This window comes from Bufo bufo, chromosome 8 (genome assembly GCF_905171765.1).
Source record: "Bufo bufo chromosome 8, aBufBuf1.1, whole genome shotgun sequence".
Lineage (NCBI taxonomy): Eukaryota > Metazoa > Chordata > Amphibia > Anura > Bufonidae > Bufo > Bufo bufo.
This window is the reverse complement of record NC_053396.1, coordinates 174,037,363-174,060,624: the sequence shown is the minus strand read 5'-3', so window position 1 is coordinate 174,060,624 and position 23,262 is coordinate 174,037,363. Positions and strand designations below refer to the sequence as shown.

At 46.2% G+C, this 23,262-nt stretch overlaps 1 protein-coding gene across 1 annotated transcript; it reads right to left on the bottom strand.

Moving 5' to 3' along the window:
- Positions 1-4,851: 4,851 nt before the first annotated feature.
- On the bottom strand, positions 4,852-22,811 carry LOC120977324 (DNA-directed RNA polymerases I and III subunit RPAC2-like). Its single transcript, XM_040405227.1, has 5 exons — positions 22,686-22,811; positions 14,696-14,793; positions 12,328-12,404; positions 8,084-8,166; positions 4,852-5,032 (listed from the first exon to the last, which is right to left on the bottom strand). The coding sequence occupies exons 1-5, from the start codon at positions 22,722-22,724 to the stop codon at positions 4,985-4,987; spliced, it is 345 nt and encodes a 114-aa protein (XP_040261161.1). The 5' UTR covers positions 22,725-22,811; the 3' UTR covers positions 4,852-4,984.
- Between the last annotated feature and the right edge of the window lie 451 nt (positions 22,812-23,262).

Sequence of the window (23,262 nt, the reverse complement as noted above, 5' to 3'; positions counted from 1 at the left end):
GCATGTGTCTGCTCAAACGGTCAGAAACAGACTCCATGAGGGTGATATCAGGGCCCGAGGTCCACGTTTGGCATTTGCCAGAGAACACCAAGATTGGAAAATTCACCACTTGCGCCCTGTGCTCTTCACAGATGAAAGCATGTTCACACTGAGCACATGTGACAGACGTGACAGAGTCTAGAGACGCCGTGGAGAAAGTTCTGCTGCCTGCAACATCCTCCAGCATGACCGGTTTGGCATTGGGTCAGTAATGGTGTGGGGTGGCATTTCTTTGGAGGGCCGCACAGCCCTCCATGTGCTCGCCGGAGGTAGCCTGACTGCCATTAGGTACCGAGATGAGATCCTCAGACCCCTTGTGAGACCATATGCTGGTGCGGTTGGCCCTGGGTTCCTCCTAATGCAAGACAATGCTAGACCTCATGTGGCTGGAGTGTGTCAGCAGTTTGTGCAAGATGAAGGCATTGATGCTATGGACTGGCCCGCCCGTTCCCCAGACCTGAATCCAATTGAGCACATCTGGGACATCATGTCTCGCTCTATCCACCACAGACTGTCCAGGAGTTGGCAGATGCTTTAGTCCAGGTCTGGGAAGAGATCCCTCAGGAGACCGTCCGCCACCTCATCAGGAGCATGCACAGGCGTTGTAGGGAGATCATACAGGCACGTGGAGGCCACACACACTACTGAGCCTCATTTTGACTTGTTTTAAGGACATTACATCAAAGTTGGATCAGCCTGTAGTGTGTTTTTCCACTTTAATTTTGAGTGTGACTCCAAATCCAGACCTCCATGGGTTGAAAAATTTGATATCCATTTTTTTATTTTTGTGTGATTTTGTTGTCAACACATTCAACTATGTAAAGAACAAAGTATTTCAGAAGAATATTTAATTAACTCAGATCTAGGATGTGTTATTTTTGTGTTCCCTTTATTTTTTTGAGCAGTGTACATTTGTTCATGAGCCCTAAGTGTGGCGCAGTATTGTAGATTTTGATCTCTTCTATACATTGTAAATTTTTTTTGCGGACCCATTGAAATGAATAGGTCTGCATCCTATACGCAAAAAAAAAAAGGAATGGATACGGAAACAAAATACGTTCATGTGCATGAGGCCTTAATCTAATACCTGGCAGGAAATCCTCTGAACTGAACGCCGACACATCTTCAGAGCTCTTTGGAAAACTTTTCAAGAGCATCTATGATAATCGGATCAGAGTCCTAATTACACCTACAGTTTGGCTGCGGGGAGAAACAGACGAGAGCGAGACCTTCACTACAATATAAGAATGAAGGAGCAATGCAGGAGTAAATGCTGTAAGGGGTTCTCACCTGTTAAGGCATATGGATCAGTATCTGATCGGTGGGGGTCCTACACACGGGACCCAATGCTTTTCAGGTGTTTGAGAATGCACCAGCGCTCATAGTAGCGCCACAGCCTTCTTTCTGGTCACCAAGCACAGGGCCGTACATTGGATAGTGGTTGTGCTTGGTATCGCAGCTCAGCCCGATTCACTTCTATGGGACTGAACTGTGCCTAGGTCATGTGACTGATGAAAGTGATGGGCAACCTGCGGCTCTCCAGCTGTTGCAGAACTACAACTCCCAACATGCAAAGACTGCCTACAGCTTTCAGCCTACAGCAGGGCATGGTGGGAGTTGTAGTTTTGCAACAGCTGGAGAGCCGCAGTTTGCCTATCACTGGCCTAGGAAAAGCAGGGGTTCCAGGTGTCAGAACCCCACCGACCACATACTGATGACCTATCCAGAAGATGCTTCATCAGTATTAAAGTTTCAGAAAACCCCTTTAACTGTGAAATTACATTAAAGGCGTCCAACATTTTTTAAACAGTTTTACAATGGTGCAAAAAAAAAAAAAAAAAAAAGATCACCCCCCCCCCTTACCACTACCCCACTGCTCCAGTGCCAGCACTTTCCAGGTCCTCTTCTGGTTTCTGTGGTCCTTGATCCAGCAGCGACATGTGGACATGACTTCTGTAACCAATCACTAGCTAGAGTGGTGACGACACATTATTGCGACAGTCAGTGACTGGCTGTAGCGGAAAAATGTCACGTCGGCGCATCCTCATTTTACTTAACATCGCTGTAATCAATTTTTTCACAAAAAAATTTGGGGTTGGACAAACCCTTCAAAAACAAATATTCTTACATGTTACCAGACTCCCCAGCATTACAACCCCAAAATGTTAAACATTTAAGCCTCCCAACCAGATGGATTTGGTAATGTCCCAAAAAGTGATTCTAAACTTTATTCGACTTTTAAAAAAACATTAATCAAGCGTTTTTACAAGTCTTTTTCTGGGAGGCATCTTTTTTAGGGCTCATTCACATGAACTTTTTTTGCGTTCCGTATACAGTCTGTATACGGAACCATTCATTTCAATGGTTCCGCAAAAAATAAAAACGGAATGTACTCCGTATGCATTCCATTTAATCTTTCAATGGAACATGTCCTATTATTGCTCGCAAATCACGTTCCGTGGCTCCATTCAAGTCAAGGGGTCAGCAAAAAAAACAGAACACATACGGAATGTACTCAGTTCTGCGAAATCAGAAAGGATACGATCTATTGAAAATGTAATGCCCAGCCCCATTTTTTCTATGTAATTACTGTATACTGTACATGCCGAACGGAAAAACGGAAAGGAGCCGGAAACCCTACTGAAACAAAAAAAAACGGAACAACGGATCTGGGAAAAATGGCCCGGGAAACACTGAAAAAGACGGTCGTGTGAGCGAGCCCTTAGTCTCACATTTTACTTGGGTTGTTTTCAGACCTTTTTTTTCCTACATGGAAGTAAATGGGAAGAAGTCTGAAAAAAATACCACACCTCAGGCACGCTGCATTCTGGAGAGAGAAAAAATAAAATATGCCACTACAACCAACACAGTATTAGTGGGACATTTCATGATTCCCAGTTAGCAGTCATGTAATATCGGACAAAAACCAGCCATTTTACAGTAATCAGCAGTGTTTTCTAGCGTAAGGAAATACCTTTTTTATGTTTTGTTACCACATATCCCTCCTGGTACTGCTGTGGATAGGCTCTGGCCAGAACCAGTGTCCTTCCCCCACTGGCAGTTGATAAAACATAGTCCCCTCTAACCTTACAATTCAGCTTTTAAAATCCTAACATGCTTAATACAAGAAGTCTTCTCAGCTATACTACCAAGATATCGCTTCATTTAAATAAACCTAACTGGGAAGATTTCTTAAACTAAATGCACCGGAATTCTGGCTTACGGTACTTTGCTCCCAAAAGAAAAAAAATTTCTTCTTCACTTTGCACCACATTTTTCATGTGTTTTATCAATTTTTGCACATTGCTCAACAAGGGGGTCTGGCTTAGCAGGAAAAGTCATCGATTACAGGAAAGAGTATGGCTTAAGACGTGCCAAAATGGCCCTAAAAAGTTTGGTGCAAAATGAGCCAGCCAACAAGTGGCGCACACAAAAGTGTCTGAAGATGACAACAGGGCAGTGATCACAATTTTCAATGCATTTCCAGAACATTATAACCACCTACCTAATAGCGTGTAGCTGGTACCAAAACGTTGGCGGCTGACCCTTAGAAGTGTGTTGGCCTATCTGGGACATTGATGGCATACTGCTAGGACATGCCATCAATGTCAGAAAGGTGCGGGGCCAAACAAAACCCCCCAAAGTAAACACAGAGCTGCTGAGCATGCACGGCTATCCTACGATCACAGCTATGGGAGGTCCGAAAATAGCCGAACGCCAGCTTGGCTATTTCTGGCAGTCCCATGGTGGTGAATGGAGAAGTGGCTGCGCTTGTGCGGTGCACTCTCTGGAGTTCCGAAAACAGCTGAGCAAGCTTGCTAGACTATTTTGGGAACTCCTACAGCGATGAAAGGCGAGTACACCGCGCACCGACAGGAAGATCCAGTGCCATTAGAGAATACCGTTACCACGAAAGGTCTGCAGCAATGTTTAGGTAGGTGGTACGTATCAAGTTATATCCACACAAATGCCCAAACCCATGTTTTCCTACCAAGAACTTTTTACAGAGCCTCTCAACTGCCTCTTCCAGCTTGTCTTCTTCCCAAAGTGCCATCTCTTCCTCAGATAAGTGACGCACAAGCAACCAACTCTACCCCCTGTGATCTAAAGCAAGACGCGATTCCTCAGACCAGGCCACCTGCTCCATGATCCAGTTCTGATGCTCTTGCTGCTATTGTAGGCGTTCTCAGTGGTGGACAGGGGTCAGTATGGACACTGACCAGTCAGCACTACCCAGCCCCATAAACAACAAGCTGCGATGCTTTGTGTTTTCTATCATAGCTGGCATTAAACAGCTATTCCTACTTTAGGCATTACAGAAGATCTACATGATATGCCAATATGTCTGATAGAGGTTTGTCCCATCTCTAGGACCCTCACATTTCCAGTTACAGGGTTCCCCTCATCCCGGTCTAGCATGGTGAGGTGGCCTCCATATCCAGACAGAGAATGAATGGAGAGTTGGCTGTACATGTGTACGGATCTCCCTCAATGACTTCTATGGAGGTCACGGAAAAAGCTAAACAAGCTTTTTGAGGTGGGAATCTCTGTGGACATGTCATAAATGGTCCTACAGTAGCTCTTCCATAAGACTGGACCAGACAGACTCCCCTTGTGCAGCCTGAGACGTCCATGACTCAGTCGCCGGTTCCTTCCTTGGAGCTCCTTCGGTAGGTACTAATCATTGCATACCGAGAACACCTCACAATCGCCGTCGTATTGGAGACGCTTTGACCCAGCGGACATCATGCTCACAGCACATTCATATACACTCTATTTACACACATGGTCTATAAATGAAAACCATTCATATTCAGAAGTATTGTACATGTATATTTAACCTTATGTTACATATAAGAATGGAAGCAATAGAAAATATTCTACGAAATGTATATTACAGAGCAGAGGTCCTCACAGGACATTATATACACGCTACTCCAGGACGTTACTCCATTCCAGTCTCCTTTTGGTCATTGTATCGTTTCATGCTGGTCTGTGAGAGACAACAAAGAGGGGATAATTGGTCAAAAACTATAAAAAAGTTACAGGACTAATGACACTTTTAAGGCAGTGTATGAAAATCATAAAAAAACAAACAAACATGTCCACTTTATTCGAAAAGCAGAGCCACTCCTGTCCTGGACGGTGTCTGCAGCTACATTCACGTGAATGAGGCTAAGCTGCAATACCAACCACGGACCGGAGAGGGGACATTTTTAGGACATAGCCGCCCTCTTGGCCAATTTCATATAATCAGGCCACATCATATTTTTGTGCCCAATTAAAAAAGCAGAAACTTCACTATAGACAAAGTGGGAAGATTTTTATAAGAAATGCTAACACTTACGCCCGGCAATCCCACTGCTTGTTAATAAGGGTTGTCCAGTGTTGGCCTATCACTGGTTGACTGGCAGGAATCCAACACTATGCACCCGCCATCTCCATTGGCGGAACTACACGTCTCCGTTAACCAGTAGGGGACAGAGCTCAGCACCGCAGCGCTGCTCACACTGACTTCAACGGGAGCAGTGCTGTAGTGATGAGCTGGATGATGGAGCTGTGTAGTTGCAGTGATCGGCGGGGTTGTGGCGTTTTTAGTGCAGGCTGTACAATCCTTTTAATTGTCTGATCGCTGGGGTCTAACCTCCGAGTCACTTACTGACTACAGAATTGGGGGTCCTGTTTCTCTGGTTTGAATAGAAGGGCAGTCATGCATCAGTGCTGCAGCTTTATTCCATTTCTATGGGACTGATGGAGAAAGCACAGTACGGTGCTTGGTCATCTTCATTAGTCCCACAGACTTTAAAGCTACGTTCACATGAATGGTAATCTGATCCGGCAGAGAACAGCCTCCCAGAGTCCACCGCTCCGGCCTTGCCAGACACTGCTATTAACTGCTGGACCCTATAGACTATAATGGGAACGACAGTTATCCAGCATGAGTACCAGGTTCTGGTTGGATAAAGACCATTGCAGCCGGCTCCCATTATAGTGGGGTCCGGCGGTTAATAGCAGTATTCGGCAATGCCGGACAAGTGAACTCTGGCAGGCTGCCAAAACAGCCTGCGGGATCAGGTTACTGCACATACGAACGTAGTCTTACGGGGTTATCCTTGTGATAGTATTGATGACCCCCATACTGTGAGAGACACAGGACCCCCATACATCTGAATGGAGGGGGTCCCAGAAAAGGGACCCTGTGGTTAGGTGATAAGCGGTGAGTGTCCGACAATCCCTTTAAATAATTAGGTCTCGAGATCAGAAGTGCTATGACTAATCTGGGAGTGAGTGACATGGATAATTAGGACGTGCCTTCAGTCAGGACATAGGAAAGTCATTTAACCACCACAAGCCACTGCAACCAAATGGAAACCAGACCTGGGAGGGATCATTTCATCTCATGTATGAGCCATCACTTAAAGGGGTTGTGCCAAGTTCTTAACTTATCCCCTATCCACAAGACAGGGGATAATTATCGGATCAGTGGGGGTCCAACAGCTGGGTTCTCATTCTCCATGTATCTCTATAAGACTGCTGGAAATAGGCAAATGCTGAAATGGAACCCTATAATATCTGCGGTCATGGGGAATTTTCAACAACAACCACCACCATGAAAATTATAGAGCACATCTCCGCACACACTGCATTTTGCATCGGACCCCTCAATGCAAAAGGTCACTCAGCAAATGTACAGAAACTAGAAGTGTGGAGGCCGGGTAGTGTCCACGGGGCAGTCACTGGCCTTAAAAGCACATACGGCACTGAAACAATCAGGCTACTTTCACATGACAGTAAAAAACAAAACAAAAAAAAACTTCCCAATAAAGATGGCATAAGGCTCCGTTTTTAATGCCTATTTTTTTTCACTGGTGCCTTTTGAAGAAACGGACATTAAAACCGGTCCCCTTCAATTGTTCGGGGGGGGACGGGACGTAGTCAGTGAAAGTGTCAAAAAATAGGACGTTCTATTTTGTCCATTGTCACGTTTTCCACTATTGTGTGAATGAAGCCTAAAGAGGAAGAAAATAAATAAATAAAATAAAAAAAGACATGGGGAGAGCCGTGCACAAGCATGACCAATCTCTCTACTGGTCTCCATGTTAGAAGCGGTTATCTGAATTGGGAAATGAGGGTCAAGATGCCGTCATTCTCCCAACTGGAGGTGGGTCGCAGCAGTGACTGCTGGTAATAGACACAAGATTAATAAACCCCTTCCCTTTAAAGGGGTTCTTCGGCCTACAGATATTGATGGTCTATCCTCAGGATAAGTCATAAATATCAGATTAATGGGGGTCTGACACCCGGCACCCCCACTGATCAGCTGTTTTAGACTGTTGTGGAGCTGGGAACTAACAGTGTATGGAGCAGACAGATCTGTAGACTGGTGAAGCTGTAATGTAAAAGACGGATAGTGGTGCAGGGCACAAGCCAGTACCGTTCACAAAAAAGCATGGACAGAGCTAACCATCTATACAGACCCTGTAATCCACCGGACCACTAGCCTACTACTACTCCTGTTAATGGACACACTATAGCACAAGTGCTGACTAAACTACCAGAGCTGATGTCCACGGGTTCAAGGAGTCCATCTTGAGATGACATATCCTCCTGAATGGGCATATATTTATGGTCCCGATGGTATAAGTAGCAGAAGTGTGCCCTGGCCGACCGCATGTCTCCCTCGCCCAAAGCTTGCGCTGTGTCTAGAGCACGTAGTGACGTCGCAAGAGCTGAAGAGGATCAAAAAACCCAACATGCTTCAGAAAATACTGGTTTTTCTCTCTTTTCATCCAGCCACATAGGTTAGTAGGCATGGGTATGCAAATATAAGGACAATCTGCACTGATCTATCCCCAAAGGAAGTTCAGCCCCATTCACATGGCCACTACGCAGTGTACTGAGCCGTCTGCCCCCACCTCTGTACCCAGCACAGCCTCTGGCGCCGCAGCCGGGGGGGGGACCGGGTGTCAGATCACCGCCTATCCTCAGGATAGGTCATCAATATCTGTGGCACGGAGAACCTCTTCCAATCAGGTTACCTTACCTCAAATGTGTTGAGAACGTGCTGGCAGACATCCATAAGCTCAGTAAGTCCTTTTCTGAATGGCTCCACTGCTGGCAATCCATCTGAAAGAAGAAAACGCTGATAATTCACACTCACCCGATAGGGCTGATTTACTTCTGCAAATGCATCGGGATTCTGGCTCAGACATCTGGCGCACATGCTTTACATGCCGCACTCCTCACTTCACTGCCGAGACCGCGCCGTACACTGCCCACTGTGAGCAGATGCATCAATGAACTGGCTGGACGCCTGGGAGTGAAGTGAGCTGGCGCGGGATTTCAAGGAGCAGAGTCAGCCTAAAGCCTGTATTACACAGGTCGATTGAGCAAGCCATTGTTGGGAGGGAAGCGTTCCTTCCTGGCAATCGCCTGCTCGCTAGTGGAGGAGACCGATATGATTACATGCAGCGATCTACTCCGTAGCATGGGGAGGAGCGATAGCTATGCCATCGCTTGTCCCCGTGCTGTACAGTGGCTTGCGGCAGCGGCTCGTTATTAGACAATACGATCTGCCGTCTGCAATTTAATATTTTTTTAGGGTATTTTCACACTTGCGGCAGAGGATTCCGGCAGGCAGTTCCATCTCCGGAACTGCCTGCCGGATCGGGCAAAACGTATGCAAACTGATGGCATTTGTCATACGGATCCAAATCCGTCTGACAAATGCTTTGAAATGCCGGATCAGTCTCTCCAGTGTCATCCGGAAAAACAAATCCTGTATTAATTATTTTTTTTCGTCTGCGCATGCGCAGGCCGGAAAGCCGGGTCTGTTTTGCCGGAACAATTAATGCCAGATCCGGCACTAATACACTTCAATGTAAATTAATGCCGGATCCGGCATTCCAGCAAGTGTTCGGTCTTTTTGGACGGAGATAATGCCGCAGTATTTTCTCCATCCTGAAATGGCAAAAAGACTGAACTGAAGACACATCCTGATGCGTTTGCTCTCCATTCTGAATGCATGGGGATAAAACTGATCAGTTCTTTTCCGGTATTGAGCCCCTAGGACGGAGCTCTATGCCGGAAAATAAAAACGCTGGTGTGAAAGTACCCTTAGAGGAGCAGATTTTAATAAGAATAGGTACGGTTATGTTTCGGGGCACCTACCCTACATGGTGGTATGCTTACTTGGAATCCAATTTGGAGGTGACAGGCTCCATTTAGAAGGCTTGTCAGTTAAAGGGCTTCTGTCACCCCCAAAACCCTTTTTTTTGGGGGGCTTGTTAAAATCGTTATTTAACAACTATTCCCTATATAGGGGTCTTACCTTTGTCTGTGGCTTCTTTTCATTAAAAAACAATCTTTTAAAATATGCTAATCACTTCACTACCAGCAAGTAGGGCGTCTACTTGCTGGTAGCCGCCGCAAAAAACCGCCCTCTCCTCTTGTTGATTGACAGGGCTAGCAGTGCTCTCTTCCTCCAGCTGGCCCTGTCCGCATTTCAAAAATCCCGCGCCTGTTTTCTTCTCTCAGAGCGCCTGCGCCGAATGGAGGCTCGCCTCCTCATACTCCCTCAGTACGCCTGCGCCGATGATGTCTTCTCTTTCGGTGACGTCATCGGCGCAGGCGCACTGAAGGAGTGCTGAGGAGGCGAGCCTCCTTCTCTCAGTGCGCCTGCGCCGAATGAAGACAGGCACAGGATTTTTGAAATGCTGACAGGGCTGGCCGGAGGAGGAGAGCGCTCGCTGGCCCTGTCAATCAACAAGAGGAGGGGGCGTTTTTTTGCTGCGGCTACCAGCAAGTAGACGCCCTACTTGCTGGTAGTGAAGTGATTAGCATTTAAAAGATAGTTTTTTAATGAAAAGAAGCCACAGACAAAAGGTAAGATCCCTAAGATTTTAACAAGCCCCAAAAAAAAATATAAGGGTTTTGGGGGTGACAGAAGCCCTTTAATTTAAAACTATCTCCTTGCCAAAAATGCTATTAATAAATATAAAAAAAATTAAAAATCATGCTGTCCTCAGCCGTTTCTCCTCTGCTGTTAGCACTGCAGTTTCAGTCCTCCTCCTGGGGTATACAAGGCTGCAGCAGTCACATGCCGTATACCTCAGTGTCAGCGCTGCACCCTCATATACAAACACTGGAAGGAGGATCAAGCTGCGGCACCGACAACGGCAGGGGAGAAACAGGTCAGTATATCATGATTTTATAGCTTCCAGGGGCGTGGGGAACATTTTTACTTCACTCAGACAACCCCTTTAATAGCAGAAGTAGGTGACCTGGGATGATTAATCATAGCCTACAAAATTTCAAAGACCCTTTAGACCCAGGAAAATCTAATTATATAATTCAAATAGTCTAGTTGCCTAGACTAGTAAGCTCCCGTTTCTGGTCAACTTAAAACATAACGTTTATTTATTTTCTTTGGTTAAAAATATAACATAAAACGGGAGAACAAAGGAAAACTTTAAAATCCTAGGTATAGCAGGGTTCCGGGGCAGAGCTAGGGGTTCAAATCACCCATATATTCTGCCTCCCTAACATACATCCATCAACCTTTTACCTAATATTCTAGCGATATGTTTTTTTCTTGATGGAATTTTATGTTTAGAGGTCACTTGGTCAGTCGTTTCCAATCATTATTTTCATCTTTAGCTATCTTAGACACAACTCTCCACCATTTGTGGTCGCGGTTCAGAGGGGTCTGCAGATACTCCTCTCCGCGACGGGATCCCTGCCTAACCTAATCTAAAATTTCAAGGCTAGAGCTCCCCAAACATGTTTCACCACTGACCGTGGCTTCATCAGGGGAAAGGAGCTACTATCAAATGGTTACAGCCCAACACCTTATGAGACCATATGCTGGTGCGGTTGGCCCTGGGTTCCTCCTATAAAACAGTACAAGTGGCGCCATTGGGAGAGCTTTGGGCGCTGCCACAAAGGAGGGGAAGCATTACATAATAAAAAGGCTACCTTCACATTAGGGTTTTTTGTGGATCAGTCATGGATCTGCAAAAACAATTCCGTTACAATAATACAACCGCCTACATCAGTCATGAACAGATCCGGTTGTATTATGTCTTCTATAGCCATGACCACCATTGAAAGTCAATGGGGGACGGATCCGTTTTTTATGGTGTCAGAGAAAACAGATCCGTCCCCATTGACTTACATTGTGTGTCAGGACGGATCAGTCTTGCTCCGTACCACATTGCGGACAGAAAAACGCTGCTTGCAGCGATGGGGACGCAACCAAACGGAACGGAATGCATTCTGGTGCATTCCGTTTAGTTCAGTTTTGTCCCTATTCACAATGAATGGGGAAAAAACTGAAGCGTTTTCTTCCGCTATTGAGATCCTATGACAGATCTCAAACATCGGAATTGAAAACGCAGATGTGAAAGTAGCCTTAGTGATATCAATGGGCAGTCCAAGTAATACAAAGAGATGTGTCAAGTCCTCCAAAGGGATTGACACTTTGCAGCTGTTCCTTGCCTTGGCCAACACATAAGGGTCCAATAATGAAGACCTATCCTCATTGGAGGGCTGCGTTCTCTTCAAACTGCTAATTGGTAGATGTCCTGGGAGTCGGATCCCCGCCGATCTGATACTGATGACCTATCCTGGGATAGGTCATCAATATAGGAAACTAGCCAAGCCCTTTAGACAATGGCACTGTCTCTACTCGACCCGGGTCCTTAGCATGTGAATAAAGTGCGACATGTAAATGGTACGGAGGGAATGGTTTTTTTTTTTTGTCTGTTTAGACCCTTCCAAAAAGGTATTGCACATGTCCACAGGAGGCGATGTACATATAGGGATGAGTATGTAAACAGCTTAGCACCCACACATGTGCCATCCACCAGCCATAAACCCAAATGGGGACTCTACATATTCTCTTGACAAATGAGGAAATAGACACCCATCTCCCTCTTTAGGCCTCATGCACACGACATTTTTTGCGGATCATATATGGACTCATTCATTTCAATGGAGACGCAAAAGATGTGGACAGCACACCGTGTTCCACAGCCCCGCAGAAAAAATAGAACATGTCCTATGTCCGTTTTGCAGACAAGAATAGGCAGTTCCTACCGTTCTGCAAAATGCGCAATGCACAAGGCCGGTATCTATGCTCTGCGGACCCGCCATTCGCGGACAGCAAAAACAGCCATGTGCATGAGGCCTTACCTAGAATCTGTGCATGTTTTCAGATCCCTCCCAGCACAAAAGAAAACGGAACTTTATACAGAACTTAGCAATTCCGAGGCCTTACGCACGTACTTCGTGTCTGGATGCGAAAATTTATTTTGCTTTCAGAAGGATGCGTAATGCTGTATCCACAAAACTCTATTTCGGGGCTGAAAAGAGAATAAAGAATGTACAAGTGAAATATATATAATAAAAAAATATATAAAAAGACAGACACAGATGTTAGAGTTCCTTCTGCAAGTTCACCGACCATATTGGAGCTCGACATGTAAATAATATTGTATAAGGGACAATGTCCTTTTATGCTTGTGTTTCTTTTTAGTATTCGTGGTGACAAATCAAGAGACCTGCAGTTTAGCAGAGCCGACTTCAAAGGTGAACCCGGACATACCCACATCATCACCCAGGCAGCCTGCTGCAGATTTTCGCTGTGGATTTAACCCCTTTAAAAACATGGATAGGTAAACTGGAAACAGATGGTAAGGTGCTCTACCCAATGTCGCAAGAAACAATAAACAATGATCGTTATTGGGTTTGGGAGGCACTCAATATATCTGGGGTTGTGTGTATTAACCACAATATACCTGGTGTTATTAATCATTTATCATATTTACAGATGAGGCAATATAATAAGAATAAAAAGTAAAAAAAAATATGTAAAAATGTTATTATAGTTGATCAAATCTTAAAAAAATTTGGAAATATAAAAATTAAAATGAAAAAAATAGTATAAAAAAAAAAGTGAAGAAACAATATAGTCCCGGTGTATGATTAGTCATTGTAGATGCCGTTAGTATCCAGTAGGGGGAGCAGTTGTGTCAGTTCTTGATGATCCCAGTAGGTGATATAGAATCGCACAGGCTCTTCCTTGCGGCTGATCTGCAGCTAGGGGTGTGAAAAGGAACTTTCCTTTCTTTTTAGCGATCCTGCAGTAACAATCTGTGTCTTCATATAATAGGATAGGAAGAAAAACATTCTAAGTAGGCCAAATATTGCCTGGTAAACTGGAATGGTCTGTTTGGTATTCACAAAGGCCTGCAACATTATACTATTTAAAACTATAGCTTTACTCTATATATGCTGTGCACAGGAGAGAGCCTCCTATATTTCCATACACCGTGACTATATTGTTTCTTCACTTTAATACTATTTTTCAATTTTCATTGACTTATTTTTAAACTTTCCTCATTTTTAAAGATTTGATCAACTATAATAACATTTTTACATGTTATTTTTTTTAGGCGTGGCGATCTCCATGCAGTCATGCACACCTGACCAGTTAGTCTGCCCTGGAGGCTGGTTTTAAAGTCAGTATAAAACTGAGTCTACTTTTACAGCGCCTACCAGTAGCCATTTGGCTCCAGGAGAAGTATATGGTGGGCTCAGCATGCATGTTGGTACTTGCATCCCTGGATCCGATGAAAGCTGTCACGGCACCGGACGGGGTTAAAAGCAGAGTGTGCCTGGGGTGCATGCTGTACCTGCATTCCCTGGACTTTATGTGGCTGTCATGGCCCATAACAGGTAGGAACTAGCGTTAGGGACCACTCATAGAGGCGACCTTGACGTGGTGAGTGGCTTATTATGCTTTGGCCAAAATGTACACCAATGCCTCATCCAGCATAGAGGCAGGGCAGAATGCTAATGGCAGAGTGCTGGTTGCAGAGTATTTGTGTTTTTGCGTATGTTATTTTTTTAACTTTTTATTCTTCTCATTATATTGCCTCATCTGTAAATATAATAAAATTATTAATAACACCACGTATATTGTGGTTAATACACACGACCTCAGATATATTGAGCGCCTCCCAAACCTAATTACCCTTTAAAAACATAGTAGGGGCGAAATCCATGCAGAAATTGAATCAAAACCTGAATGTTGCGCATGCGGATTGGCTGCAAAATCAGTGGTGCCGTACATGTGGATTTGACTTTAGAGTACTATGTCAGCGCGGCTGGTTCAACGGCCAGAACATTACCACCACACAGTAGCATTTGTAATAAGCCATCTGGTTGCCTAACCAAATCTCCAGATACCACGTAGAGGCGTTCAACCTCATTAGGGTCTGCAGATGGAGAATGTGATGAGGTGATCGAATACGGGGTCTGAAAGAACCCTGTAGGCAGCGCATCTGCAGCCAATCCCCAACCTAAAAAGATACTTCTAAAGTAGCAACTCAAGCAGCTAAAAGTTCCCCCGACTCAGAAAGAACACAACTGGAGAACTAGTGTGTGCACGTGAGGATCATAGCATGCCTGGGTACTGTAGTTCAGCCCTCCAGTAACTTAGTACTACATTCCCCTACAATAGCAGGAGGAAGAAAACTCCTATAAAAAGGTATGGTCGTTCTTTACAAAATCGTTATACTTTTTCTCACAGACTAGCATTGGTGGAAAAAAGGACTTTTCGGTGTTTCAGCATAAACTGCGGTCCACTTACTTCTTCATGACCATGTAGCGCAGAGCGTTTCCCAACGTGTGATCCTCTTCATGCAACACAAACGTCACACAGGACTCATCTGTCCCGTTACCCTGGACCTGGAAAGAAAAAGAGGACAATTACTCTTACCGGTAATTGATTTCCCCAACGCCTCCACAACGGCACTGGTAGGAGCTTGATCCCGCCTCCCAGGGAAACGCCAAATAAAGACACCTTCTCCAACCTACTCCAGTTAATAACAGAACAGCAGATAATTCATTACAAAAGAACATCATAAAATAAAGTGGGAGGGACGACACCTGAAAGGACTTTTCGTTCAAAAGCCATAACATCAAGTTTATAATGCCTGAAAAAGGTCATGGGGTTAGACCATGTGGCAGCCCTACATATGTGATCTCACAGAGGCAGCCCCCCTTTCAGCCTTGTAGAATGGGCCTTCAACCCTAAAGGAGGAGGAACCTTCTTTTCTTTATAACAGAGGAGGATGGGCAGCTTTATCCCCCTGGCTATAGAAGCCTTAGGGGCTCCAAGACCCCTATTTTTCCCTTGAAACTGGACAAGAAGATGATCAGACTTTTTAAAGGAATCTGTAGCCCTAAGGTACTCTAGAAGACAACGCCTCACATCTAGATGGTGAAACATTTTTCCCTGATCTGAGGCTGGAGAAGCACAAAAGGATGGTAAAACTATCTCCTGCTGGCAGTGAAATCTAGAGACCACCTTTGGAAGGAAGGCTGGGGAGAGTCTAAGAACGACGCTATCATCCAAAACAGTGAGGTAAGGTTGTTTACAGGAAAAGGCCTGGATCTCCCCCACCCTCCTGGCCATTGTTATAGCGATAAGAAAGGTGGTTTTTAGCATCAACAACCTTAAAGGGGTTCTGCACTTTCATTTAACTGATGATCTATCCTCTGGATAGATCATCAGGATCTGATCAGCGGGGATCCGACACCCGGGATCCCCGCCGATCAGCTGTTTGAGAAGGCAGTGGCGCCGCGGCCTTCTCACTGTTTACCGCCAGCCCACTGACGTCACGGCTAGTATCAACTAGCATGGGCAGGGCTAAGCTCTGTTCACTTTAATGGAGCTTAGCCCCGCCCACGCTAGTTGATACTAGTCGTGAAGTCACTCAGGGATCTCAAGTCTCCCTGAAGTTCAGGGAGTCTCCCGCTATTAGATAGCGGCTCCCTGACACCCTATATCCCGGAAAGGTTTACTGATAGCAGAGCAGAGAGATAAGAGAAGTGACAGGACAGAGTTTAGATTACAGGTTGAATTAACCCTTTAGGGTCAAATTGGCTTCTCAAGGAGATCTATATGTTAAAGGCATCCCTTCTGTCTCATTTAGTAGCTATATAACTATTGAGAGAGATGCATTTTTTTGAAAATACATTTACACATTTAACCCTCCATTTTAATTATATTATTTACCCCAGTGTTAAATTCACCCCCATAATTACACACAGGGTTCACTTGCTTCTTGTCAGCTCAGCGAATGAACCGATTCATGTGAAAGATCCGAACTTCCCATCTCTACTTTACTCGCAGTAAACCTTTCTGGCAACCTGTAGCAGTGTCCCCTTCTCGGTGCGTGCGCACAGTGCAAGAAGAAGCCGATGCCAGCAGTCCGCAACGGCGTATCAGGCTGAGCCTGTGCGCGGGATCTCAAAGCGGGAGGGGGAGGGAGGGAAAGGCGGCGCTGGGCACGAACGGCGATGCGTGCGGCCGGACACCATGCATCCACAGACCTCCCCTGCTTGGGCACCTTAATTCAATGATTGACAGGTTAGTAAAACCTGTTTTTCCGCAGAATAAAGCCACAAATAGCTTTTATAAGGCCACCTTAGAAATCAGAATGCTGCCCTGGACATGAGCATATGTTTAGCTCACAGGGCTTATAGGTGGTGACAGAATCCCTTTAATCATATACAGGGTAATGAGCCCCGTCCTCCACACCATAGAGCAAAGTGTGCAGATACTGATTATGTTTGGAAAATGTAATAAAAAGTTTGTGAAAGAAAAAAAATGAAAACCTCCCTGAAATGAGTTTTTGCAGGTTGGAATGTCTGAGTCACTGGGCCGGCGGTAAACAGTGAGAAGGCCGCGGCGCTGCTGGAGCACGGCTGCCTTCTCAAACAGCTGATCGGCAGGGGTCCCGGGTGTCGAACCCCCCCGATCAGAAGCTGATGATCTATCCAGAGGATAGATCATCAGTTAAATGAAAGTGCAGAACCCCTTTAAGGATATTTCTGGAATAAACTTAAAGGGTATGGACATTAGAGCCGAGAGGACCAAGTTTAGATCCCAAGGGGGAACTTTTACAAAAAAAAATAAAAAAAATGGAGGACGTAACCTGCTTGTACCTTTAAGAAACCTATCAACCAGGGGAATTTCTGCCACTTTGATATCCAGAAAGGCACTAAGGGCTGAAACTAACTTTTAAAAAGGTACTGGTTCTAAGCCCCTTATCGAATCCTGCTTACAAGAACTCTAAAATCAGGTTTATATCCAAACTATTCTGAGGATCCCAATGGCCACCCGCGAATAACAAGTACGCAGATACATTTTCGAAGTGATCTTCTCTCTACTATGCATATCATATTCTCCTTGAGACAGCCGATAAGGACTTGCTCCTCGTCCCTCCTTGACAGGTCAGATATGCCACAGTCGTTGCATTGTCCAAGAATACCTCAACATGGTGGTGTTGGATAGTGGGTTTCAAGCTTAGGAAGGCTTGGAAGACCGCTGTCAATTCTCTCAGGTTTGAGGAAGCTAAAGACATCCGAGGACTCCATGTCCCCTGTACCATTTTCTGCAGAGCATGGGCACCCCAACCCTTGCTGCTTGGGTCGGTGGTTACCGCAATCTGATCCTTCGGCCGCCACTGCACCCCTGTTTGTAGAGGTTTCTCCACTGTCCACCAACTTAGGGATCTTTTTTTTTACTTGCCATGGAATCTTTATTCTTTTCCCAAGATGAAAGGAGGAAACACTGCAGGATCCTGGAGTGGGCCTGAGCCCAGCTCACAGAGGATAGCGTTGATGTTAAAAGTCCCAGCAAACGCAAATTGATGCTGTTTTTCTGGAACAGATGATTTTTACCCGATTTGCTTCTCTTGTGGTAGAAAGGAAGATAGATGGTGGGTGTCCAGGACTACCCCTAAAAAATACTTTTTTTTTTATAGATTCACCACCCGTGGACTTTGCAGGGCCAGCCTCTTTTACCTAAGGGTATATACATTAGGTTAGAACTAGACCCAAAGGAAGAACCAACACCAGCCCCCATCTTGGGATAAGTGAAATAGCATCCATCAACCCCCACTGCACCCTTGCTGCAAAACGGAGGAGGTCTCTAACCGGGCTGAGGGCCTTGCAGGGATCAGCAGGGGACATCCTGGATACCTTGCAGCCAAAACCACCTCTTCATGGGATAGCAGAGCCATTTTTAAACTCTGCACCCCGCTCTTATTGGCTCCGCCCCCACCGATTCCTCCTGGCCACACCCCCTACGGCCGACGCAACATGCGCGATAACATCATCCACCGCCGGAGGCGCGGACTCGGACGAGAAAGGGCACTGCCATGTCTCAGGAATCCTCCTGCAAGACGCGCGAGGCGTTGATCCCCTCTACTCGGCGGTAGGTACAGCCCGGGACTTACACCTAGGGACAGAGAAGGAGAGTCCGCGCTCCACCCGGACCGTCTGTCCCCTGCTCAGCCCTCCCAAAAAGGGGAAGGATTCTAGGCGGAGCGTACCAGATCTTCAGCCAGCGTACTGGCAAGGCTTCCACCCGTCCTGAGGGACAGGAAACAACAACTGGAGTAGGTTGGAGGAGGTGTCTTTATTTGGCTTCCGCTGTTGTTTCCTGTCCCTGAAAGGCGGGATCAAGCTCCTACCAGTGAAGGTGTGGAGGCGTTAGGGAACTATATATCTGTATTCGAAATTTCAGCTTAATATAGGACTGTGTGGCGCCATGTAGTGACCATCTGTTTTATGTGTAATGGTCCTTTTAGGATGCCTTCACACATCACAAACATCAGTTCCATTTACCTGAATGAATTCTGCAGATATCCACGTGCTTCTCACCAGAACAATCCCAGTCAGATGAATGGAACCGATTTGTAGTCGAAGAAATTTTCAGCAAAAAAAATAAAATAAAAAATCTGCCGTGTGTGAATTACACAGGACGATGTAATGGGCAATTATAGGGAAAGTACCAAACTATCCTGACAACTGACTGGAAGAGTTGGAGAGAGCTGCATTTGCATCATCATCAAAATCTCACGTACACGGCGCAGACATTTTTTTGCACGGAAAATGGCTTGTGGTGTGGATTTTCAGTACAGATTTCACCCCAAAACCATAAGTGGATTCAAAATAAGAAGAGAAATAGAATCTGTCCTTATACTAGGTCTCCTCTGGCGATCCACACGATGATGTGAGCTCGGGTCAGATGAGCCGCCATCGGTCCTGGAGATGCGGCGGACATGAGAGTCTCAAGTTTTTATTTTCTGACCTTTTAGAAAGGAACATGATGTAAACTGTAGTGAAGGTAATCTTTTTACCAGTGACTGTATTTAGGATAGGGTTGTTGCGGGTATCGAAATTTCGATACCCAATCGATACTTTTGTCCCGGTATCGATACGATACCGGGATTTCCGTTTTTTCGATACTGGGCTGCGCTTCTGCGCAGTCTAGTATCTCTGAACATGAGCGCGCTGCTATCGGCGCGCTCATGTTCTCTCTCAGCAGCACGGGGAGAAGGAAGCTGTCCTCCCTCCCCCTGTGCTGCTGCCGCTGCCACCAATGAGAAGAGAGGGGCGGAGGAGGGGCGGCAATGAGAAGGGGGGGGCGGAGGAGGGGCGGCAATGAGAAGAGAGGGGGTGGAGGAGGGGCGGCAATGAGAAGAGAGGGGCGGAGGAGGGGCGGGCGCACTGCGCCACCAATGATAGGATTACTATCGGAGCGATGGGAGGAGACATCAGCTTCACTAGTGGGCGTTCCTTTTCCCTGCGCTGCGATTGGACAGCGCTACAGCCAGGGAGAAGGAACGCCCACTAGTGAAGCTGATGTCTCCTCCCATCGCTCCGATAGTAATCAGCAGCATGTGGAGCAGGAGAGGAGACAGTAATGGGGCACTGCGGGCGAACGGAGCGGCGCCCAGGACTAAATGGTGAGTGCTGAGACATCGCTGGGCGCCGCTCTGTGTGGCCTAATAGTGAAAGTCTGGACTCATATACAGTAGTCTTTAACACATACAGGAGGCGGGTGCCGGCAGCAGAATCGCATTGCCGGCACCCTGCCCCTGACAGGGAGCTGCGATCAGCGGCAGTTAACTGCCGCTGATCTGCTAGTACCCGCCTCCTGTATAAAGGGGTAAAATCATTGGTGGTGCAGTGTGCCCCCCCCCCCCCCCCCCCTCAATCCCCCCATCCCATTAAAATCATTGGTGGCACAGTGCGCCGGCCCCTCTCAACCCTCCAGTATTAAAATCATTGGTGGCAGTGGCCACAGGGACCTCTCCACTCCCCCTCATTGGTGGTGCAGTGGCAGCTTCTGATCGGAGCCCCAGCTGTGTAAGCCTGGGGCTCCGATCGGTTACCATGGCAGCCAGGACTGGTTGCCATGGTAACATCCCTGATGCTGTGTGCACAAAGCACAGAGCAGCAGGGACAGTGTGGAGTCCTATTCACCCTGATAGAGATCTATCAGGGTGAATAGGAAAAGGGATGAAAGATCCCAGGTTCTAGCCCCTAAGGGGGGAAATAGTTATTAAATAAAAAGTGAAAAAAAAAAAAACACTAAAATATGAAGTATAAATCACCCCCCTTTTCCCAATTTCACATATAAAATATATAAATAAACATATTACATCGCCACGTCAGAAAAGTCCAAACTATTAAAATATTTAAAAAAAATCTAGGTGGTGAATGCCGGAACAGAAAAAATAAAATAAAAACTGCGCGATTCGCCATTTTTAAAAATGAGGAATGCACGTGGCTTTTTTTGTTTATTTTTTTCGCGTGGTATCGAATATCGCAATACTTTTTCATGGTATCGAAACCGAATCAAAAATTTGGTATCGCAACAACTCTAATTTAGGAGTTATAATCTTCCTTCTGATCCTCAGCTGTGTCACGTGACCCGCACTCTGACTTTCCAAATAACACAGGACAGAAATCCAGTTTCTTTATGTATTCCTATGGGAGCACCAACGTCAGTCTCATAGGAATGGATAGAGAAGTAACTGACTTCTAGTCCTGTGTCAGTCGGAGATCAGAGTGCTGGTGACATGACACAGCTGAGGATCAGAATGGAGGTTATAACTGACAAATACTGTCACTGGTGAGAAGATTACATCATGTACCTTACTAACAGGTCAGAGAATAACAATTTTTCTGGGAGTGCTTCTTTAAAGTGGTTGTCTCATCATGGACAATGGGGGCATGGGGATATGCCCCCATTGTCTTATAGGTGCGGGGCCCGCACCTATATCGAGAACGGAGCCCCGCAAGTGAAAGAGGGCGCACTGCGCATGCGCAGCCGCCCTTTATTAATTTTCTATGGGGCATAGAAACTGATTGAACCGGGGACCGCGCATACGCAGTACACTCCCTTTCACTTCTATGGGGAGCCGGCTTGGTAGTGGCCGGACCGGAGTCCTCCAGCCACCACCTTGCGGGGCTCTGTTCTCGATATAGGTGCAGGTCCCATCAGTGGGACCCACACCTATAAGACATTGGGGGCATATCCTAGCGATATGCCCCCATCGTCTATGATGAGACAACCCCTTTAAGTGTAGGTCCCAGGAGCGAACTGGGAACTTAAAGTGGCCCTGGAAAAAAAAGTTGCCCCATGTGGTAGGCGAGTCCAAATTGACAGAAGAAGGGCCAAAACAAGTAGGCAGGGTCAACAGAAGTAGGAGAGACCTGCAATACCGAATACTACCCCAGCAGAACCAAGTACCACAGTGCAGCACAAAGTACTGATGCTCCAACCACAGTATTCAACTGTATCACTATCATAAGGACGGTAATACAGTTGAGTTCAGGAGGGCACCTGTGGCCATTGAGCATCAGACCATTATGTACCTGGCCTGCGGCCATCAAAAGGGCTTTAGTGGCCCCCTGGGCATTGGCCCACCGGCAAATTTCCCTGTAGGGTCTATGGCCAATCCGCCCCTGGTAGGTCCACTCAAGTTGGGGGGAATCTCTTTTGGATCCACAGCTGAATCTGCACATTTTACATGTGAATTCACACTCTACATTGTAATCGGCGGAAAGGAACGACGTGAAGTGGATCTGAAAAACCGCACCAAGTGAATTTCCGCAACGTGAGGATGAGATTTGCTAAAAATCTCATCCACTTTGATGGTACTGTAATAGATGGTGTATTTTCTGTCCCCAAATCCTGGAAGAAGAAATCAGAAACTTGCATGCTGTGTGTGAATATACCCTTACTGAAAGCTACAGGGACCCAATAAAAGTGCCACGTTACACAGATACTGAATAATATGTAGGAAAATGTATTAGCGCCCCCCTCTAATCCTCAGTCTTAGATGGAACTGCACGCTGGGTAACTGGGGCAAACGCACAGCCCCATTAATTGTATATGGCATGTGCTGGGCATCAGATGGTCACCTTAGCAACCTGACTGGGTCTCTCCACAATAAGTCACCGCAGGACCACTTTACATGGCAACTGCCTCGCCACTACCAACAAGACATGATGGCTGCCCTATACTAACATCTGCTGGATGTGGCCCCCAGGAGCCCATAAGTGTAATCTTCTACCAGGTGGAAGGTCCTGAAGCTGGAGACCCAATGTACCACTTTTACACGGGGATCAAACAGAGCATGCGCACAATTGTACAGGCTCTTGGACCTGCAGTAAATACTAACATTCACAAGACACAGACAATGGATTCTCTCCATAGAGTGGAGCAAGGCTACCATGTCCCGGCCTCCCCTGACGCCCAGTACCCATCTTACCATCTCCAGCACCGGCTTCTTCTCCGCTCCCGCAGCCATGCTGTCTAAACTGCGGCGCCCCCCGTGCGCGTCATCAGCTTGTCGCGCTGTGATGACGTCATACGGACCGAGGGGGTGACGGTAGTTGTAGTTTAATGCGTTTCGGGTCAGGTGGCTGACGGTGTGGGAAAATGTAATGGGATGATAAGAAGCCATGCATGTGTTATGGATGTCCTGTTCAGCTGCTGGGACAGGCACAGGGGACGCTTAAATGAAATGAAAAATAAATGAACTACATATAACAAAACTGGTGTAGTTGGCCATAGCAACCAATCAAATTCCACCTTTCATTTTTCAGAGCTCCTTTGCAAAATGAAAGGTGGATTCTGATTGGTTGCTAGTGTCAACTAACCTGTTTTTCCTTTGCACCAGTTTGATAAATCTCTCCCAGTATGTTTCTTCATTACCTATAGGAAATAATGGAAAAACCTTCTGAAATGCTGTCAGGATTTCCCTCCCCCACCATCATTATGTCAGTCAGTCTCCTGTGGGATGGTATTCTGTGCTGCACTATGGTGTCACTGACCCTGCCATCTAC

What these genes read in the sequence shown, in the direction of transcription:
- LOC120977324 (XM_040405227.1), bottom strand. Translation starts at nt 22,724, where the DNA reads ATGGCTGCGGGAGCGGAGAAGAAGCCGGTGCTGGAGATG. An exon ending in TTTTCGCATCCAGACACGAA is followed by an intron (nt 8,167 to 12,327) that starts GTACGTGCGTAA and finishes TTCTTCTTTCAG; the next exon opens with ATGGATTGCCAGCAGTGGAG. An exon ending in ACGTTCTCAACACATTTGAG is followed by an intron (nt 5,033 to 8,083) that starts GTAAGGTAACCT and finishes TGTCTCTCACAG; the next exon opens with ACCAGCATGAAACGATACAA.